The following is a 17,266-nucleotide window of genomic DNA, read 5'->3' as shown; positions in this document are numbered from 1 at the left end:
TCGCATAACCCAGTTTCTAAAGTTGAATATCAATTATCATTGGTGGTGAGGTACTCGGTCTATTATAGCGTCCCGTTGTCATGCCAATTCTCAGCTTTGACATTCAAAATTCAAATGGACTGGAAACGCTAGAGATGGTGAACGCCGCCGCATAGATTTGAACGTCATTATAAGGTTTGACCACGCTAAATGCTCACAATTTGGTTGTTTTGTTGCTGATACATTTTAGTGACAATTTATTTTAAAACAGCAAACTTTTTTTAGAGTTGAGTGTTGCAATGAGAGTAATTGTTTTGTGTTAGGAATTGAAATCGATGTTCGTCTTCAGAGTTTGACCTTTTGGAACAAATGCGCTTTTAGGGATTCGATCGTAATTTTCTCTCTGCGCTTTGACAACCCGTCATAACCTTTTAAAAGGTCGTAGCGGTAATTGTTGCTGATGAATCTACTATTTGACTCTCTGACAAGTTTAGGAATAGTTAATGTAAAAATGCTGTTAACGCATTCAGTATTGTGCAATTCGATGTAACTATATGTATTCGTATAATTATTAAACTAGTTATGTACATGGTAGCTATTGTTGCAAACTTTTCAAGAGGAATGTTTAAAACAAATTATTAGAGAGGCCCAATAATATTATCTTTATGACAGGATTGACATGGAAAAATTAAATCTTAGTTATTTTCGGGAAAACAATCACAATTTTAATTTGCTTTTTATTTCTTTCTAATTTTGCAAAAAAAATTAGTGTTAGTGTTTTTGACAAACAATCCTGTTTTGATGTGTTTGTAACAAATCTACGAACACTCCTCTATCATGAATTAGCTGCTAATCTATTTTAATAGATAACATTATGATATCAGACTCTTGATTGCAATCATTGAAAAGTATTGTTCACTTTTAGTTTTGCACGTTAAAAAATAAGAAACCGGTAAAGTACTGCAAAAACATAATCAATAAGATTGATCATACCGAAAAAGTTGAATATTTCATAGTGCTTTTTATGTCTCTGGCTTTCATTCATACTTTGTGTGTAACGGATAGGCCTACTGGCTCTACTAACTTACATCAATGATATACAGCCCCACATAGATTGGAAAATTTTACAAACTGATAATATATCCAGGAGGTGTGAGCTTTGCCTTTGGGAAAAGTTTTTTATAGTTTACAAACCACATTTATCATCTCTTAAGAAAAGAAGCGAAATGCTTTCTAAGTGGCATGTCACTTAACAACATTTTCCTAGCTTTAACATCATAATTTTACAAGCTATATCTGTAACTCTTAATAATCCGTTTTAAATTTGTACAAGCTGCATCTGTAATTTTAAATAATCCTCTCTAATCATGTTAACCATCTGATTATGCCTACATTAAATAGAGCATATTTTAATGGGCAATTTTTATCTGATGAGTGTAGTCGTTTTAACTGTACGAAACTAAATAGTAATAAAATGTTGCCAACTTTTTAGTTCTACGGTTGAATACATTTTATATATATTTTTTTTTTATATTTATTATTATATTATGTAAATCTATTATATAAATATATACATCTATATATTTATATAATAGATTTCAATTAGCTGCAAACTGCCTCATATTTAGCATTTTTAAAAGTAACTCCATAACTTTGCCTTCTCAATTTTCCCTACAACACAAATTTAGACTAAATAATAAAATATATTTAGGATTTGCAAAAGATGAAGACTGAGTATGGTGCAATGTTTGATCCTGCTGCTCGACAGCAAGCTCCTCAGCCCATAGCAGGCCTCACATCTGCTGTGCACGGACAGGTTACAGGTAGGCTATACTTTTGGCATTGTTTTGATCAAAAGGTTAATTTGAAGATCTATTGCAAGCAGTTTAGGTTAAATTCTTAGACTAATGCTGTCACTCACTAGACATAAAGATATAGTATTTCTATGCTTTGTACTACAAACATCTCAACAATATTAAACACATAACCATGCAGGTTTCTCGTTTATTTCCAAACGAAAACACGAATCTTTGACAATGTTTTTGACAGCGAAACTACAGTCTTTGCATATAGTAAGAACATTTAATAAATATGTACAACGTTTCTGGTTATGTTATAAATGTTACTGATTTAAAAACGTTTTTGCAACTTAGTACTTGAATGTCCATCTGAAGTTTGAAATCTGTTGTCATTAAAGACACCTGTCGTGTGATGTCAAATTAGAATGAGATCAACGTAAAGCTGATGCCAGTCCAACGTTGATGTCATATGCAGTTCAGTCTCTGCTCATATGTATTTTGGCTTTGTTCTAGGGTTGGCACAAAAAATCTAAAAATCTAAAATTCGTTGATTTAAATCATTGGATTTTGATTAAATGATGTAAATTATTAAATTTAGAAAAACTTCAGGATTCTGTTTCTTTCATAATTTTGCAAAAGTCCGTGTTGACAAAACATATTGTTTTGATCTATGTGTAACAAATCTGTAAACACTCCGCTCTCATAAATTAGATAGTGTGATGGAGATAACTGACTGCATGTGTAGTACAATGCTACAGAAAGACATTTGAAGTTAGGACCTACGAGTTTATTTAGTAAATCTCAAACTAGGATTAGTTGTTGATGGCAACTGCAACTGGTACAATTTCTTTCACTACATCAGTGACTTTTTATGTCTTTGGATCTCATTCATACTTTGTGTAAAACTGCTAGTAGCTCTTCTCAACCAACTCACATGTAGTTTGTACATTATAATTTTATATGGCTGTTGAATTCAAGAAATACAAAAATTTGTCAAATTAACCCAAGTTAGTCACTAATATTACAGAGTGGTTCACCAGTAGTCTTGTGTGTAATGCAATACACAGACAATTTACATGAGCAAAAATGATCGAAAAAAGCAAATTTATTAAAAAAATCATATACAGTAGATCAAAAAAATTGATTCAAATCAAATGAACAAATTTTTTTAATTTTTTGAAAAATTGTGATTTGTTTGAACCCAATTGTGTTCTATATGGAGAAACTCTTTTAATCTCGTGCCAGTGGGGACTAAGAACAATTTTCTGATGATCTGTAAAAAGTTTGCAGTGGGTGCATCACCCAACTTGTTATTTCCATCTTGTCAAAAATATGCCAAAGTCGATGTATTTCCATAGCAAAGTAGTACAATGCTAGTTATTTATAATTAACAGCGGTGTATGACACAAAGATTTTTGAAAAAAAAAAAAAAATTTTTAGGAATGACCAGCAAAAACTAAAGGTAATAGAAGAGAAAATGCTGGCTGGAGAGGCTGTTTAAAATATGAGAAGTGAACCATTCTGAAAATAACTAGTTTAATTAAACAAGTTCGTGAACTTGAAAGACCCAAGTTGTGGGTTAAAAAATATGTAGACCCTTTGAAACCATTTCAAAGGGTCTACATATTTTTCTGGTCTCTCATTATTATATGTCACTTATTCAAGAAAATGTCATTAGACGTAACATTGTGGTTTTCATTTTGAATTCCTGATGCTTATTAGTGAAGCAAAAAATAATATCTTTAATAAAAATTAATAATAGACTCACACAGAGGATATATTTCATACATCAAACTAAAGAAACCCACAAAAAATTCTAAAAAATCTAAAATCAAAGTAGAATCAGTCTCATGTGAAATTAGAGATTATTCTAGGGTTGTTGTAGCAAGACTGTATCTGCTGACGAGACCTGCCAGTGCTGTCAAAGCTCTACTTCTATTGAAAATGAATCAATTTTCATGTATTTAGACTTGCAACTGTATGTTCAGGACTGTATGATATCATAGTAACTGATGTCGAATCTGAGATGCTTTGAACAACCTTTTTAAAGAACACCAGAGAGTTTGGAGTTAAGTGTTTAAGAAAATATACAATGTATTGTAATATATTCTATTAGAAAGTGCTCTCACTGCAGGTCAGGTGATGGAGCCACGAATCCTCAGGAAAAAGCGAACTGCTGCTCTTCCTACCGCTTCCCCCAATGCAAAAGAATTTGTATTGTTAGGTCAGCAGGGCAAGTTCTCTGCAAATGTTGCCTATAAGCTGCCTGTTTCAAGACCTAGTAAACAGACAACTATTGAGAAGGTAGGATTTATCTTTAAATGACTGCAAGTTTGATGGGGTTACATCATTCAAACAGTATTAGAGTGTCTTGTGGTACATCGTTAAATAAAACGAAGTACCTACAGCTTCGATAGTAGACTAGTCTGTGGGCACATGAACATGGCTGTTTGCTCCATTTTAATAAGATTGGAAGGGTGAAGGTCAACATAACTGGTTGACCTTCACCCTTACATGCCTATTCATCACATTATAGGGTATGAAGTTAGCCATTATGCAGGGGATGCAAACAGCGTCACATCTTCATCATAGTCTTGTTAGGTATCTGTTTGTTATTAAAACTTTTACACTTACCGTATATTATATATATTTTATGAAGGATATAAGTATAGGTAATAACATTCTTTTTTAGGAGAATATTATCATTGACGAACCTGTCAAGCTTCTACCCGCTGCTCCAGAAGTCAGATTTACCCCAGCCAAATCATCCCGTAAGATATATAGTTGATAAAAACAAAGTTTGTATGAACTCCACTATATATAAGTGCACTCTTGCTGATGACTGCTAATTTAAATTGATATAAAATATCAGTACGCAATCAGTCGCAATAAGATTGTTTTTCTATAAAGTTTGTATAGCATTCTATCAATGCAATGCATACATTCTGAAGGAGCACATTCTACTGCACACAGTGGTTCATAAACCCATACTTTTTAGAATTTGCAAAAAAATTCACAAGTTTTGTGCCTAGCCCTTTAATGATATCATTAAGAGCGTATGAGTGGACAACTCTTAATTTTGTTTTGATTTATCGTGTAGTCTTTTTAAATATTGTTGTAGGAAAATATTGATTGTATAATAGCATTGCAGAATAATCACCACATATAAATAGTTTTACTATGCGCTGCCTTTTGATGTTCACTTGCTGTTCTGTCTCTAGCGAAGAAGACAAGGAAAAGTACTTCACCCAAGAAGTGCAGTCAAAAGAAAATCAAAAAAGCTCCTAAACCTAGTTCCAAGCTCTCGGCTCCGGATGAGAGCGAGAAAGAGGTTAATGTCATAAAGCCTGTTGAGAATGAAAACGTCAACAATAATAATAAAGATAATCAAAGAGGTAACGATGAGAAGTGTCGAAGGGAAGATAAGTCTGTACAGAAGGGGAAACCTCAAACGTACATTGACAAGGTCAGTCAGCATTATCTGTAGTTTTAACAAAACAAAATTTAACTACCAGGCTCTATGTGGACCAAGGAGTATAATGTAAAAATAGGGTAAACAAAACTTGTTTGTTTATTTTATTTTTCAACTGTAAATTTTATAATATCCTAATACTACTGAATGCCGAGTGTTGTATGAGTAATAAAAAAGTTTTTGCACAAAAAATTTATTTTGAATCAACATATACATTCATTCAAGATTAGAAACAGCTTATAAACAGTTTATAAACAGTGGCAGGTAATGTAGTAGCCATTGGCTAAGTTTCTTTACCCGATGAATTTGGGTAACTTAAGCTAGTAACTTAAGCTAGTCTGCATCTTTACTATAATAAGAGCCGTGCTTATAATTTTACTTATAATCATTATATTATCATGATCTTCAAGCGTGTTAATAGTAACCAATAGTTTATAGTAATATATAACCAATAGTAATATATTTTCACAAGTGCTTCAAGTGTGCATATTTTAACTGGTGTAATAAGTATGTGCACAAATCTTTTCATAGTATGGCAAGTGGGCCGTGTGGTGTAGCAGATAGACAGGCCTGTCTACAGATTTGGGGATTCGAGTTCAATTCCAGTACGAAGCGGTTTTTTGCTCCTAAAATTTTATCGCCATAACTGGACATACGAACAACAGACACCCTCGCATTGCCCAAGATTTCTCTCATTCTCAATCTTATAGCCTATTGCTTGCGTGTAGATTTTCAATACGATTTGCTACACTACTTTCACCACAACAATCCATGAATGTGTTCATCGAGGTCAATTGTCCTAAATACATGCGAAGACGGATTTTTGGGTGTCTGATCAGATGATTGTTTAAGAAGCTGGCTTTCAGAAACCAGACTGAGTTTTAAAACCAAATATTTTAGCGACCTGATAGAATGCACAGAGCATGTGTTTGATGATGTTTGGATGAAATCAGGCAACATATGTGGAAACACGCAGCGTTTATGCCGATTACCAGACACATGAAAAAATAAAATTTATTAGTCGGAATGAGTACAGGTATAGTTTGTGTTGTATTGAATGAGAACCTTAAACAATAATAATTTGCTCTATTTTTGGCAGCATCAAGCAATTGACACTGATAATTGTTCATACAAGATAAAGCGTATCGATGTGCTCTTCTAAGTTAAGCAATATGAACAGAGGTTAACGACAAGAAAACTTGTTTAAAAGCAGTGTACCGGTTTGACCAACCTAATAATAACAATAGCAATAATGATGATAACAGTTATAATTAATACACCATAATATATCAACATATAATATAATATATAATGTAATTATTATAAAAGGCTTTTGGATAGACACGAATTTATTTTGAGCATTGTTTCCTATATTAATAAATAGCTAAATCAGCAGGTGACTGCAGATCTTACGAGCGTGTATTAATAGTCCCTCTCAATAATATTTTCTACTCTATAGAATGTAGTGTAGGCTATATAATCAATGTCTCCTGATACGAAGCACAATTATCTATCTGGTTTATAGAATCTGGAACACGTCATGAGGTACCGGGCTGGTCTGGCGCCTCAACGAGAGTCTGCTAGTGTTAAGAGGTCTGAATACCAGAAGATGTTTAAATGGAGGCGCTGTGAGAGACCCACACCAGTTTTAGCTGCCAAACAGGTTGGCCACTCACAATAGTAATATGATGTTTTATATCTCTATGTCAAGCATGAAATATGCTCGTACGCTGACATATGTTAGTGTTAAGCTGGTTCTACTTATCTTGACAGCGCTTTTCCGAGTGTGATATTGAGTATAGGTGTGACGATTTTCTTGTTTAGCATCATCGAAACTTTATGAAGTATAGTATTGCGCTTGAAAATGAATCTGCACAGAATTTTAGTAGATTTTATTAGAAAGTATTGATATTTTTTTATCGTTTGCGGTCATTTATGATGTCTGAGGCTGTCTGACTAGCAAGATGTTTCAAGAAGAAAATCAACAAAACCTGATCGCGGTTAAAATGCTCTGATCAAGCAAAAGTGAGATTATGATGTCTGTAGTTGCAAAGAGACCGACAGAATAGAGAATCGTAATGCTGCAACTTGAGCTCAATAGCTCATATCAACTACCGCAGCGATAGTAACTAATGACATCATTTCTCACATATTTTCCTTTGAGCCCTTCAACTGTGATTGAGTTTTTGTCAATTTTTATCTTGCAACATCCTGTTAGTCAGATCACCATAAACAAAAAATAGTCATCAAGTTTAGAAAAAACACCGACACTTTCTGATAAAATCTACTAAAATTTTGTGTAAGTTCATTTTTAAAACTCTTTTTAGTGAACTCTCACGCTTAATCTTTGCGGTAATTCTGAAAGCACAATCATTAGGTTTACCCTATGTAACGCTCGTTGCATGCTTGAAGTTTATAGTTCATTCTCCTTTCTCTATAAAATACCGTTACTGACCACAGGTGATATACAACAGCAACACTGAGATGCAGCCCACTGTTCATCACACCCGCGCTTCCACATCCACTGAGTATAGAAGCCAGTACAAGTGCTGGCTATCCCCGTCTAAAGGGTCTGTCAGAGCTTCTGATAGTCAACTCAACAGCAATAATAACAACAACAATAACAACAATAACAACAATAACAATGAGATGTTGGAAGGTTCTGATGAACTGGCAGTAGTTGAGGTTGCAAAAGAGGTGAGGGGTTTTTCTTGTTAGTGAAAAATACAGTTTTTATTTCGCTTCGAGTCCTCCTTAGATGGCAGTAATGGAATATGGAATGGTTAGTTTGTGGAACCATAGCACTGCTTGAGGTTGCAAGAATTTATTTGTATGTAATTTTAGGTTATATTCATCATCTCTCTCACGTTGGGTTCATTTTTCAGTCATTTTGTATGTTTTTAACAATGAACCTAATGTTGAGCGATTTTAATATTTCTGGAAGAATGTTGTAGTTTTTACATCTTCTTGACACTGACTGACAATGTATGCATCTTGACACTGAGTGACAATGTATGCATCTTGATATTGAGTGACAATGTATGCATTTTGACATTGAGTGACAGCGTATGCCTCTTGACATTGAGTGACAATGTATGCATCTTGACATAGAGTGACCATGTATTCATCTTGACATAGAGTGACAATGTATTCATCTTGACACTGAGTGACAGCAAATGCAGCGCTTCTAATAAGGCAAGCAGTAAATGTGCTTGCTTCTCTCATAGTTTGTTGTGATAAAAGTGACTTAAGAGTTGAATTAGTTGTTTTACTATTAAATCTGTTTGCGTTTTCTAATCTTTCTCAAACTATTTATTAATTTTTTATTTTTTATTAGCGTCAGCCTGACTTTAAAGCACCATTTAAGCCATGTCCAACCAAGCCGGCCGATCAGCCAACACCAGATGTCAGCAAACAACGCCCGGCAGGTCTTCCATCGAAAACTGTACATGAGCCACTACCTGAGTCGGCTAAAAAAAGTTGCGCTTGGCCAGTCAGCAGGCAGATCGCGGAGTCACCTGATAGTCCAGTCAAAGCTACTCAACTTCAACGCAGGTAGAATGTTTCTGTTGCCTACTAATTATCAATTGTTACCTTTTCATACAAAAAGTTAGAGGTTAGCTTGGATAGAGTAACATAGTTGTGAGAAAAACGAATGCCCTGAGTTGAAATGTTGGCTGACTCTTTACAGTGAGTGGGCATCAGAATATCTGGCAAAGTTCCAGCCATTCACGCATTTATCCTATGACCGGGGCATATCTCAAAATGCCAAATATTCATCTAAGAAAAAAGATGTAAGTAATGATTCTCTTTTTGTTAACTTTGCTTCTATGAATCTATATGTTTTTTAAAACAGTTTTTTAAAAATTACTGCTAAGTAACGTTCTCTTAAGTTTAGAACTATCATTTCAACATTTTAATGATTTAACGTTTTAAAAATCATAAAGTTTACAAATATATTTTCTTTGTCAAAATTTTGAGAAAATATTCACTTTTTTATTAATAGGAAGATGAACCTGGAAAGGTGGTAGGCAATGATAAGGCAAATGGATTGATAGCAGAGAACAACTGGTTTGCTGAGGTGAGAGAGTTGAGAGAAAAGGCTGAGGAATATCGGTAAGTTATGTAAAAATTTGACCTATATTAAGACTAAAACTTTTTATTATCAGTGATTCTAGATTTATACGTGTTTATGTCCATTAACAGGAAGCGTGCACGGGGAATGCATTTCAGCCGAGAACACGTGGGCCAGTTATTGGCAACTCAAGCTAAGCTTTGGGATACCTCATCCATAGCGAGCAGCCTGTCAGAGTTAGTGCTAGATAAACAGTCCACGGAAACTGAAAAGTCCACTTTATTGTCATCGGCCAGCCAGCATCGCCCTCCAGAATCTGTCACTGAGCAAGCAGGCACCCACAGGCTAGCGTGGTCATGTGATGGTTCCAGATCAACCAGTGAATCTGACACGTAAGCTGTTAGAAGCCAACAACTACCTGCTGACACCTGCCACTTGTGTAAACATTCTGACTTTCATTTGCTTGAACTTTTTGATACTTGTCATCTACCTGAATGTTCAGCCACAGTACCCTCTTTTGAATTCTGACATGTGTCACTTCTTAATTGCTTCTGACACATTACACTCAAGTCATAGGCATCTACTACCCAATGAATTTGGAGTGAATGATTTTAGCAGCCCTAAATTCAGTTGCTTGTTTATTTGCGTGAACGAAATTATTAATAAGTCTGCTAATTCCATCATTGGCATGATTTTTAATGATTATTTGATGCTAACAAGTTCATATTACAGAGTCTGCGATAACTGCCCTCATTCGAATCAGTTATTTCTATCTTTCTTTTTGTCACCGATTTTCACTCACTCTTCCTTCTTTTCTACCAGTTCTCTTACATTCCGTTTAATCGTGCGCAAAATTTGTGTTACTTTTGATGATCTAGTTCATGCTATTCTATAACAGCCACCTTGTTTGATTACCAAATTTGGACGTCCTTTTTGACTTTGTTGCATGATTTTGAGTGACGCTTGCAGGGTGCGTAGCATCAGGTCTGGGCATTCTGAAACTAATACGCTGGAGCCCTCCGTTGCAAAGAATTGCGAATCTGAGCAAGTTGAGCAAAAGCAAAGCAACTCTACAGAACATGAAGATATGCGGTCTTCATCATATGTACCTGCTGTCCAAACCACCAAGCCAACTCCTCTCTCAGATAGATGCGACTGCGTCTCCGCAAAATCTCATCTAGTAGGTTTATTTTTTGTCTGCTTCACTGATACGTGCATCTGTACTGCTGGTGAAGTTTAATTGTTGTTCTAATTGAGCTGGAAAAGAGGCAACTGCAGACTACTGGCCACAACGTGTATACACTAATCATATGGGGGGTTAAGAACCAGTCAAAATAACCCTGGTTCTAGCAGAAAATATTTAATTATTGTATGAAGGTACTTTCACTAACCCACCTCAATGAGCAGTTAAAATTTTGTAGCTAATCAAACCATTTATAATGGTGAACAAATAAAAAATTTTTTAAACGGTAACACCCAACCAGTGATTTTGTATATGACTTTTGTGATCTTTTATAATAAAACTTTCTTTTACCATCGTTACAAACTTTATTATAGGATGAGGCGGCAGTGGAAGAGTCAGCGAAAAAAGGCTCAATAGTGACCTCGTCCTATTCGATCTCTCCAGTGGCTGGAAAACCAACAGATGACACGCACGACCTTCTGGATGACACTGCTGACAATGACGATGTGCTGCTCTCCAAATACTTAAGTAGCCCAAGCAAGAAGAGGAGCTCACCAGCAGGTAACGAGATTGCTACCTGTGTACCTTTTATTAGAATTGTTATAAATACTTCATCAGAGATGGATATGATAATCAATTCAATAAGTCAGTAAATAGAAATATTGATGTAGCGCACCGTATACTTAGCTCAGTAGGTTTGAATTTTCAAAGCATTGGGTGCAATGACAATGCCGCCATCAATATAATGAAGACCATTTTTAAGATGAATATAGGCGATCTGAAATGAAGTTCTTCAGAAGCCTCTGAGAACTGATTTGCCCAAAAACATTAAATTGTTTAGATTGTTGAATAGCCAGCTAAATAGCTATAGCAGATAGACTGCATTCCTGCACCTAGTATGCTATTGATTAATAAAAATTGTTCCATGAGGAAATTATTACTCATAAAGTAAAGTTGTCTCCCCAAAAACCATTTTTGCTGAATGCGTAGACTGCTGCTGTTATCTCTTTTAACTGATAAATGCTACTGTTAAAGTTTACATGGTGTAGGATGACAATTTGGCAGCAATTTGGTTCTACAATAGTTTATTATGCTTCTCTATATACCCTTCTCTATATATTGATCAATTCATTGCACTTGTTATAGGAATGAAACCATTGATGGAAGGCGCAGCGGAGACTTACAATATCCCGATGAGACAACTCCACTCTTCAGGTGAGAATTTCAGTGCATGTAAAGATGTGCACATTTTTTAGCCATTGAAGCTGATGTAAGAAACGACTTGTATTGATTGACTTGTTATAAGAGGACGACTCCGAGTCTATTTTCATGTTATCTTCTATATAAATCTTAATGTTTGTCTGTCGGGTAGCGATAAAGTTTTACCATCGAAAAGTCACCTTCGTATTGGAACTTGTGACAGTCTAATCGCGCGTCTTTAACCATGCGTAACCACAAGGTTAAACCGTTCTTATCCTACTTATTGCTCATACCATATACTGTATACCCTAACAAACATGCGTAACCACAAGGTTAAACCGTTCTTATCCCACTTATTGCTCATACCATATACTGTATACCCTAACAAACATGCGTAACCACGAGGTTAAACCGTTCTTATCCCACTTATCGCTCATACCATATACTGTATACCCTAACAAACAAGCGTAACCACGAGGTTAAACCGTTCTTATCCCACTTATCGCTCATACCATATACTGTACACCCTAACAAACATGCGAAACCACAAGGTTAAACCGTTCTTATCCCACTTATCACTCATACCATATACTGTATACCCTAACAAACATGCGAAACCACAAGGTTAAACCGTTCTTATCCCACTTATCGCTCATACCATATACTGTATACCCTAACAAACATGCGTAACCACGAGGTTAAACCGTTCTTATCCCACTTATCGCTCATACCATATACTGTATACCCTAACAAACATGCGTAACCACGAGGTTAAACCGTTCTTATCCCACTTATCGCTCATACCATATACTGTACACCCTAACAAACATGCGTAACCACAAGGTTAAACCGTTCTTATCCCACTTATCGCTCATACCATATACTGTACACCCTAACAAACATGCGAAACCACAAGGTTAAACCGTTCTTATCCCACTTATCGCTCATACCATATACTGTATACCCTAACAAACATGCGTAACCACGAGGTTAAACCGTTCTTATCCCACTTATCGCTCATACCATATACTGTATACCTTAACAAACATGCGTAACCACGAGGTTAAACCGTTATTATCCCACTTATCGCTCATACCATATACTGTACACCCTAACAAACATGCGTAACCACAAGGTTAAACCGTTCTTATCCCACTTATCGCTCATACCATATACTGTACACCCTAACAAACATGCGAAACCACAAGGTTAAACCGTTCTTATCCCACTTATTGCTCATACCATATACTGTATACCCTAACAAACATGTGTAACCACAAGGTTAAACCGTTCTTATCCCACTTATCGCTCATACCATATACTGTATACCCTAACAAACATGCGTAACCACGAGGTTAAACCGTTCTTATCCCACTTATCGCTCATACCATATACTGTATACCCTAACAAACATGCGTAACCACAAGGTTAAACCGTTCTTATCCCACTTATTGCTCATACCATATACTGTATACCCTAACAAACATGCGTAACCATAAGGTTAAACCGTTCTTATCCCACTTATTGCTCATACCATATACTGTATACCCTAACAAACATGCGTAATCACAAGGTTAAACCGTTTTTATCCCACTTATTGCTCATACCATATACTGTATACCCTAACAAACATGCGTAACCACAAGGTTAAACCGTTCTTATCCCAGTTATTGCTCATACCATATACTGTATACCCTAACAAACATGCGTAATCACAAGGTTAAACCGTTTGTATCCCACTTATTGCTCATACCATATACTGTATACCCTAACAAACATGCGTAATCACAAGGTTAAACCGTTTGTATCCCACTTATTGCTCATACCATATACTGTACACCCTAACAAACATGCGTAACCACAAGGTTAAACCGTTCTTATCCCACTTATTGCTCATACCATATACTGTATACCCTAACAAACATGCGTAACCACAAGGTTAAACCGTTCTTATCCCACTTATTGCTCATACCATATACTGTATACCCTAACAAACATGCGTAACCACAAGGTTAAACCGTTCTTATCCCACTTATTGCTCATACCATATACTGTATACCCTTTGGACAGGCTATATTATTACTTAATACAGTGTGCCCTTGGGTTGCAATGCCCATGTTCTAAGATTTTTTTCGCCTTGAAAAGTGAAAAACAAGGGTTTTTTGTACTCGTTACAAAAGGACGAAATTTTTTTTTGACTTCTCTCCCACAATATATTAACAAAATTTCTCTTCAAATTAAAATTTGCCTGTCGGTGTACTGATTACGGCGTAATAACAAAAATGCCGATATGCTATTCACTAAAATCACTCCCACAACGCTTGAAAGAGATACGATGCTCACTTACTCTCTATCTTAACTCAGCGTTATTCGTTATAAGTTATCGTGAAACCGAAAACAGATGGGTGATAAAGTTTTAGGTTATGACAAAGTTGAAGTTTAGTAAAATACATATTAAAGTTACTTTAGTTACTTTACTTTAGTTATTTTAGTTCCCAATTTTTAATATCTACAGTATGTATGTATTTAAATTTTGATGATTTTTACCAGGGAGTGTTTGCATTAGATAATTGCTACGGATTTCTATACCACTCTATATGAAATTTTCGCCTTACGATGTCAACACTGAAATGAATTAAAATCATATAATTGTGTACCGAATAGTTTTTCATTGTAATCATAACAAAGCCGATTTTATTTTACCATCACTCGCTAATTATTCCACATTTACATTTAAAAACCTTTACAGTTGTTTTATTTTTTCTCTCAGTTTATTTCAATTGCACAAAAAACTTTTTTCATGGTATGAAATTTAAATTATAGTTGTTTGAAAAAATTTGAAAACTTTTACAGTTGTTTTATTATTCTTTTAATTTATTGGAACTGCCCAACATTTTTTTCATGATATAAAGTTTGAAAGTTAAAATGGTAACTGTTGTATATTAAATAAAAATAAATTTTCTGTGCAAAGACTTTTTTATTACCCGGGCAATGCTGGGCATTCATCAAGTCTTTGTATAAATATAAGTGACAGAATAGGCGTAGATAAAAAATATCCGATGTTCTGCAGTCAAAGGCTGTACATATAAAGGACTGTACTACTTGTCAGGGCTGCTTGTGGTTGTTCACAAGTTTGACAGCTAGATGGTTTTAGTCTTAGTCCAAAAACTGCTTTATACCCTTTGTTATGGCAAGCAAAAGCCTTAATTTTCCATGTTCAGCAATTTAGTCTTTGTTGACAGAAATGCTTTACTATATGCGATAGTATGACTGAGAGGACAAAATTGCCTTGTGAAAACCTGTAGACTACAGGCAATCTTTTGGCTGAATGCTGTTGGCTTACATATGCTGACGGATTAATCTTGTTCTAGTTTTGATTGGTATCTGACATACAGATGATTTGATGTGAATATTCATAGGTGGAATAAAGAAGACAAATGGTAGAGGTGATAAGGATTTGTCCCATGGAAGCGTTCTGTCCTCTTCAATGCAAAGTTTAGCCAGTTCATCTAGTGTATTGGCTCACGAACTTTTGGACAAAGCTGAAAAACGGCGAACAGAGTTTTGGGCAACTCGACGTAAGCCTTCCCGCAGATAACTGTACACTATCGAGTTACACATTTTTACTTGATTTTTTGTATACTGATTATCATCCAGCTTAAGGCCAAGGTCTGTATGTTTATTATCTATCATCAAAAAGCAGCATTTTGAGAATCAGTTACTATCTGCTTATTTTCCAGTTGTCACTTTGAATGAAGATGGGCAAGTTTGTAAATGAATTGCTGACAGAATTTTGTTCGCTTAGATGTGTGTAACTGTAAAATATCTTCCAAAAACTGTTTCAGCTATATCAATATTACTCTTTGAATATTTTGTACCTAGGCGCTAGCTCAACGTCAATAGCTATTCCTGTTTTATTTTTATTGAGCGCTTCCTGTTTCCATTTTGCTTTGGCTGTTGTCAGTTTCCTTCTTCCACTAGAAATCAAACCAGCACTTTGCCTACGTATGGCAGATTTTTAGACTATGCTCTTTTTATCACTTCGCTTTATTGAAATTTTGTCTGGATATTTTCGAAGACTTGGTGAGAAATGTTGTGTAATGTTCTGTGATCGTTTATATTTTTTATCTAGATTTAATTATGAGAATTATTTCAGCTAAAAGTTTAGGGTGCGATGCTCATTTCAAAGAATTAGCTAGATAATAGTCTGGTCTGTTGGGTGTATAGATGAATGAATAAAATACTGATGTTGTTCCAATCACACCTGATGGAATACGCTACAATAAGACACTAACAAAGATGTTTAAATGTGAACCAACACGCCTATGTTAACAAATGTTAACCTATGTTAACAAATGGGTCTAAAGGTTTGATTGATACTTCTGTAGATGAAATGGAATAAGGATGTATGAAATCAGGCATAGTATGAGTTCAGACATATTTTATTTTTTTCCTTCGACCATGATGATATGATACCCAAACTTGGTCTTAATAGGAGGGTCAGTATAATTAGGGTTGTTGGTTGTGCTGTTAGGCAGAGCAAATGCTGCATCTTGGAAAGGCCCAACCATAGAGCCACGCGTCATCCACCCGAGGTCACCACCTTGTCTCGCTTTATCTTCGCTGTGCAGTCTCGCGACCTCATCAAACTTTTGACCTACAAGCAGAGTTATCAGGGTAACTTGAAATGAACCCTGGTGGGGCTTTCACGGTCTCCACAAACATCGAATAACTAATCAGAACATCGCAAAAAACCTGTCAACTTAAATTATCTATATATATAAATCTCAAAGTTTGTCATCTGTGATCGTCTGTCGTTCGGTCTGTTCAGCTATTGGAATTAGTATCTAACGATGACAAACCCGTATTGCAGAGGATTAAATCTCGAAACCTCCTATTCGCCAGGCAATAAACTAACCGATTAAGCTACCCGAGATGCAATGGATACATTGGGCGATATGAATCGCTATCTGGGTTAAAATATGCATGACACAGAGCATAGCACTCTGCGTTATGCAACGTCACTAAAGCTTGCTCTCACTGCTCCTATTAGTAAGTTTAGCAATACTAGTTTACTCAAATTAGCTATTGGCAATGTGCCAGGCTAATGGCAAGTAGCTGGCAACTATATTACCTGCCACTATTTATAGACTGTTTTTTAATAAGTCCGTGTAACGCCGGGCATTCGACTAGTTCTATATAAAAAACCAGATCGTGTTAACAAAGATTTTAGACTTTTATGTATGCCAAATTGGTGAAAATAATGCCAGATTTAAATACAGTATGTCAATCTCACCTGCTTTTAACTTTTCCATAGCTTCCATTACTTTTCCATGTTTCTCACACAAGATATGTCTAACTTTTACAGCAGTACCACCCTTGGCTTCTTTTTTCCCTCCTCCATCGCTATCTAAAATATGACTGGGTCATGTAATATTCAACTGTCAGACTTCACCCGCACTTCAACCCAGTTCCAATAATCTTACATCTTACCTCCTTTTCCAGCGCCTTTGCCTCCACCTTTTCCTTTCTTTGGTGGCATTTAGTCTCAGCTTTTG

General features: G+C 35.6%; 2 protein-coding genes across 2 annotated transcripts; one reads left to right on the top strand and one right to left on the bottom strand.

The window, feature by feature from the left end:
- Positions 1-113: 113 nt before the first annotated feature.
- LOC137394251 (nuclear protein MDM1-like) lies at positions 114-16,034 on the top strand. The gene is made up of 15 exons (XM_068080972.1): positions 114-174; positions 1,691-1,802; positions 3,913-4,082; positions 4,471-4,549; positions 5,000-5,244; positions 6,776-6,913; positions 7,711-7,947; positions 8,594-8,805; positions 8,942-9,065; positions 9,257-9,366; positions 9,457-9,717; positions 10,295-10,505; positions 10,883-11,069; positions 11,655-11,723; positions 15,128-16,034. Exons 2-15 carry the CDS (start codon positions 1,703-1,705, stop codon positions 15,304-15,306), a joined length of 2,322 nt encoding a protein of 773 aa, XP_067937073.1. The 5' UTR covers positions 114-174; positions 1,691-1,702; the 3' UTR covers positions 15,307-16,034.
- Positions 16,035-16,136: 102 nt separating this feature from the next.
- LOC137393380 (peptidyl-prolyl cis-trans isomerase NIMA-interacting 4-like) lies at positions 16,137-17,261 on the bottom strand. Its single transcript, XM_068079912.1, has 3 exons — positions 17,202-17,261; positions 17,005-17,118; positions 16,137-16,365 (listed from the first exon to the last, which is right to left on the bottom strand). The coding sequence occupies exons 1-3, from the start codon at positions 17,248-17,250 to the stop codon at positions 16,151-16,153; spliced, it is 378 nt and encodes a 125-aa protein (XP_067936013.1). The 5' UTR covers positions 17,251-17,261; the 3' UTR covers positions 16,137-16,150.
- Positions 17,262-17,266: the final 5 nt, after the last annotated feature.

This window comes from Watersipora subatra, chromosome 4, assembly GCF_963576615.1.
Source record: "Watersipora subatra chromosome 4, tzWatSuba1.1, whole genome shotgun sequence".
Lineage (NCBI taxonomy): Eukaryota > Metazoa > Bryozoa > Gymnolaemata > Cheilostomatida > Watersiporidae > Watersipora > Watersipora subatra.
This window is presented reverse-complemented; position numbering and strand designations above follow the sequence as displayed.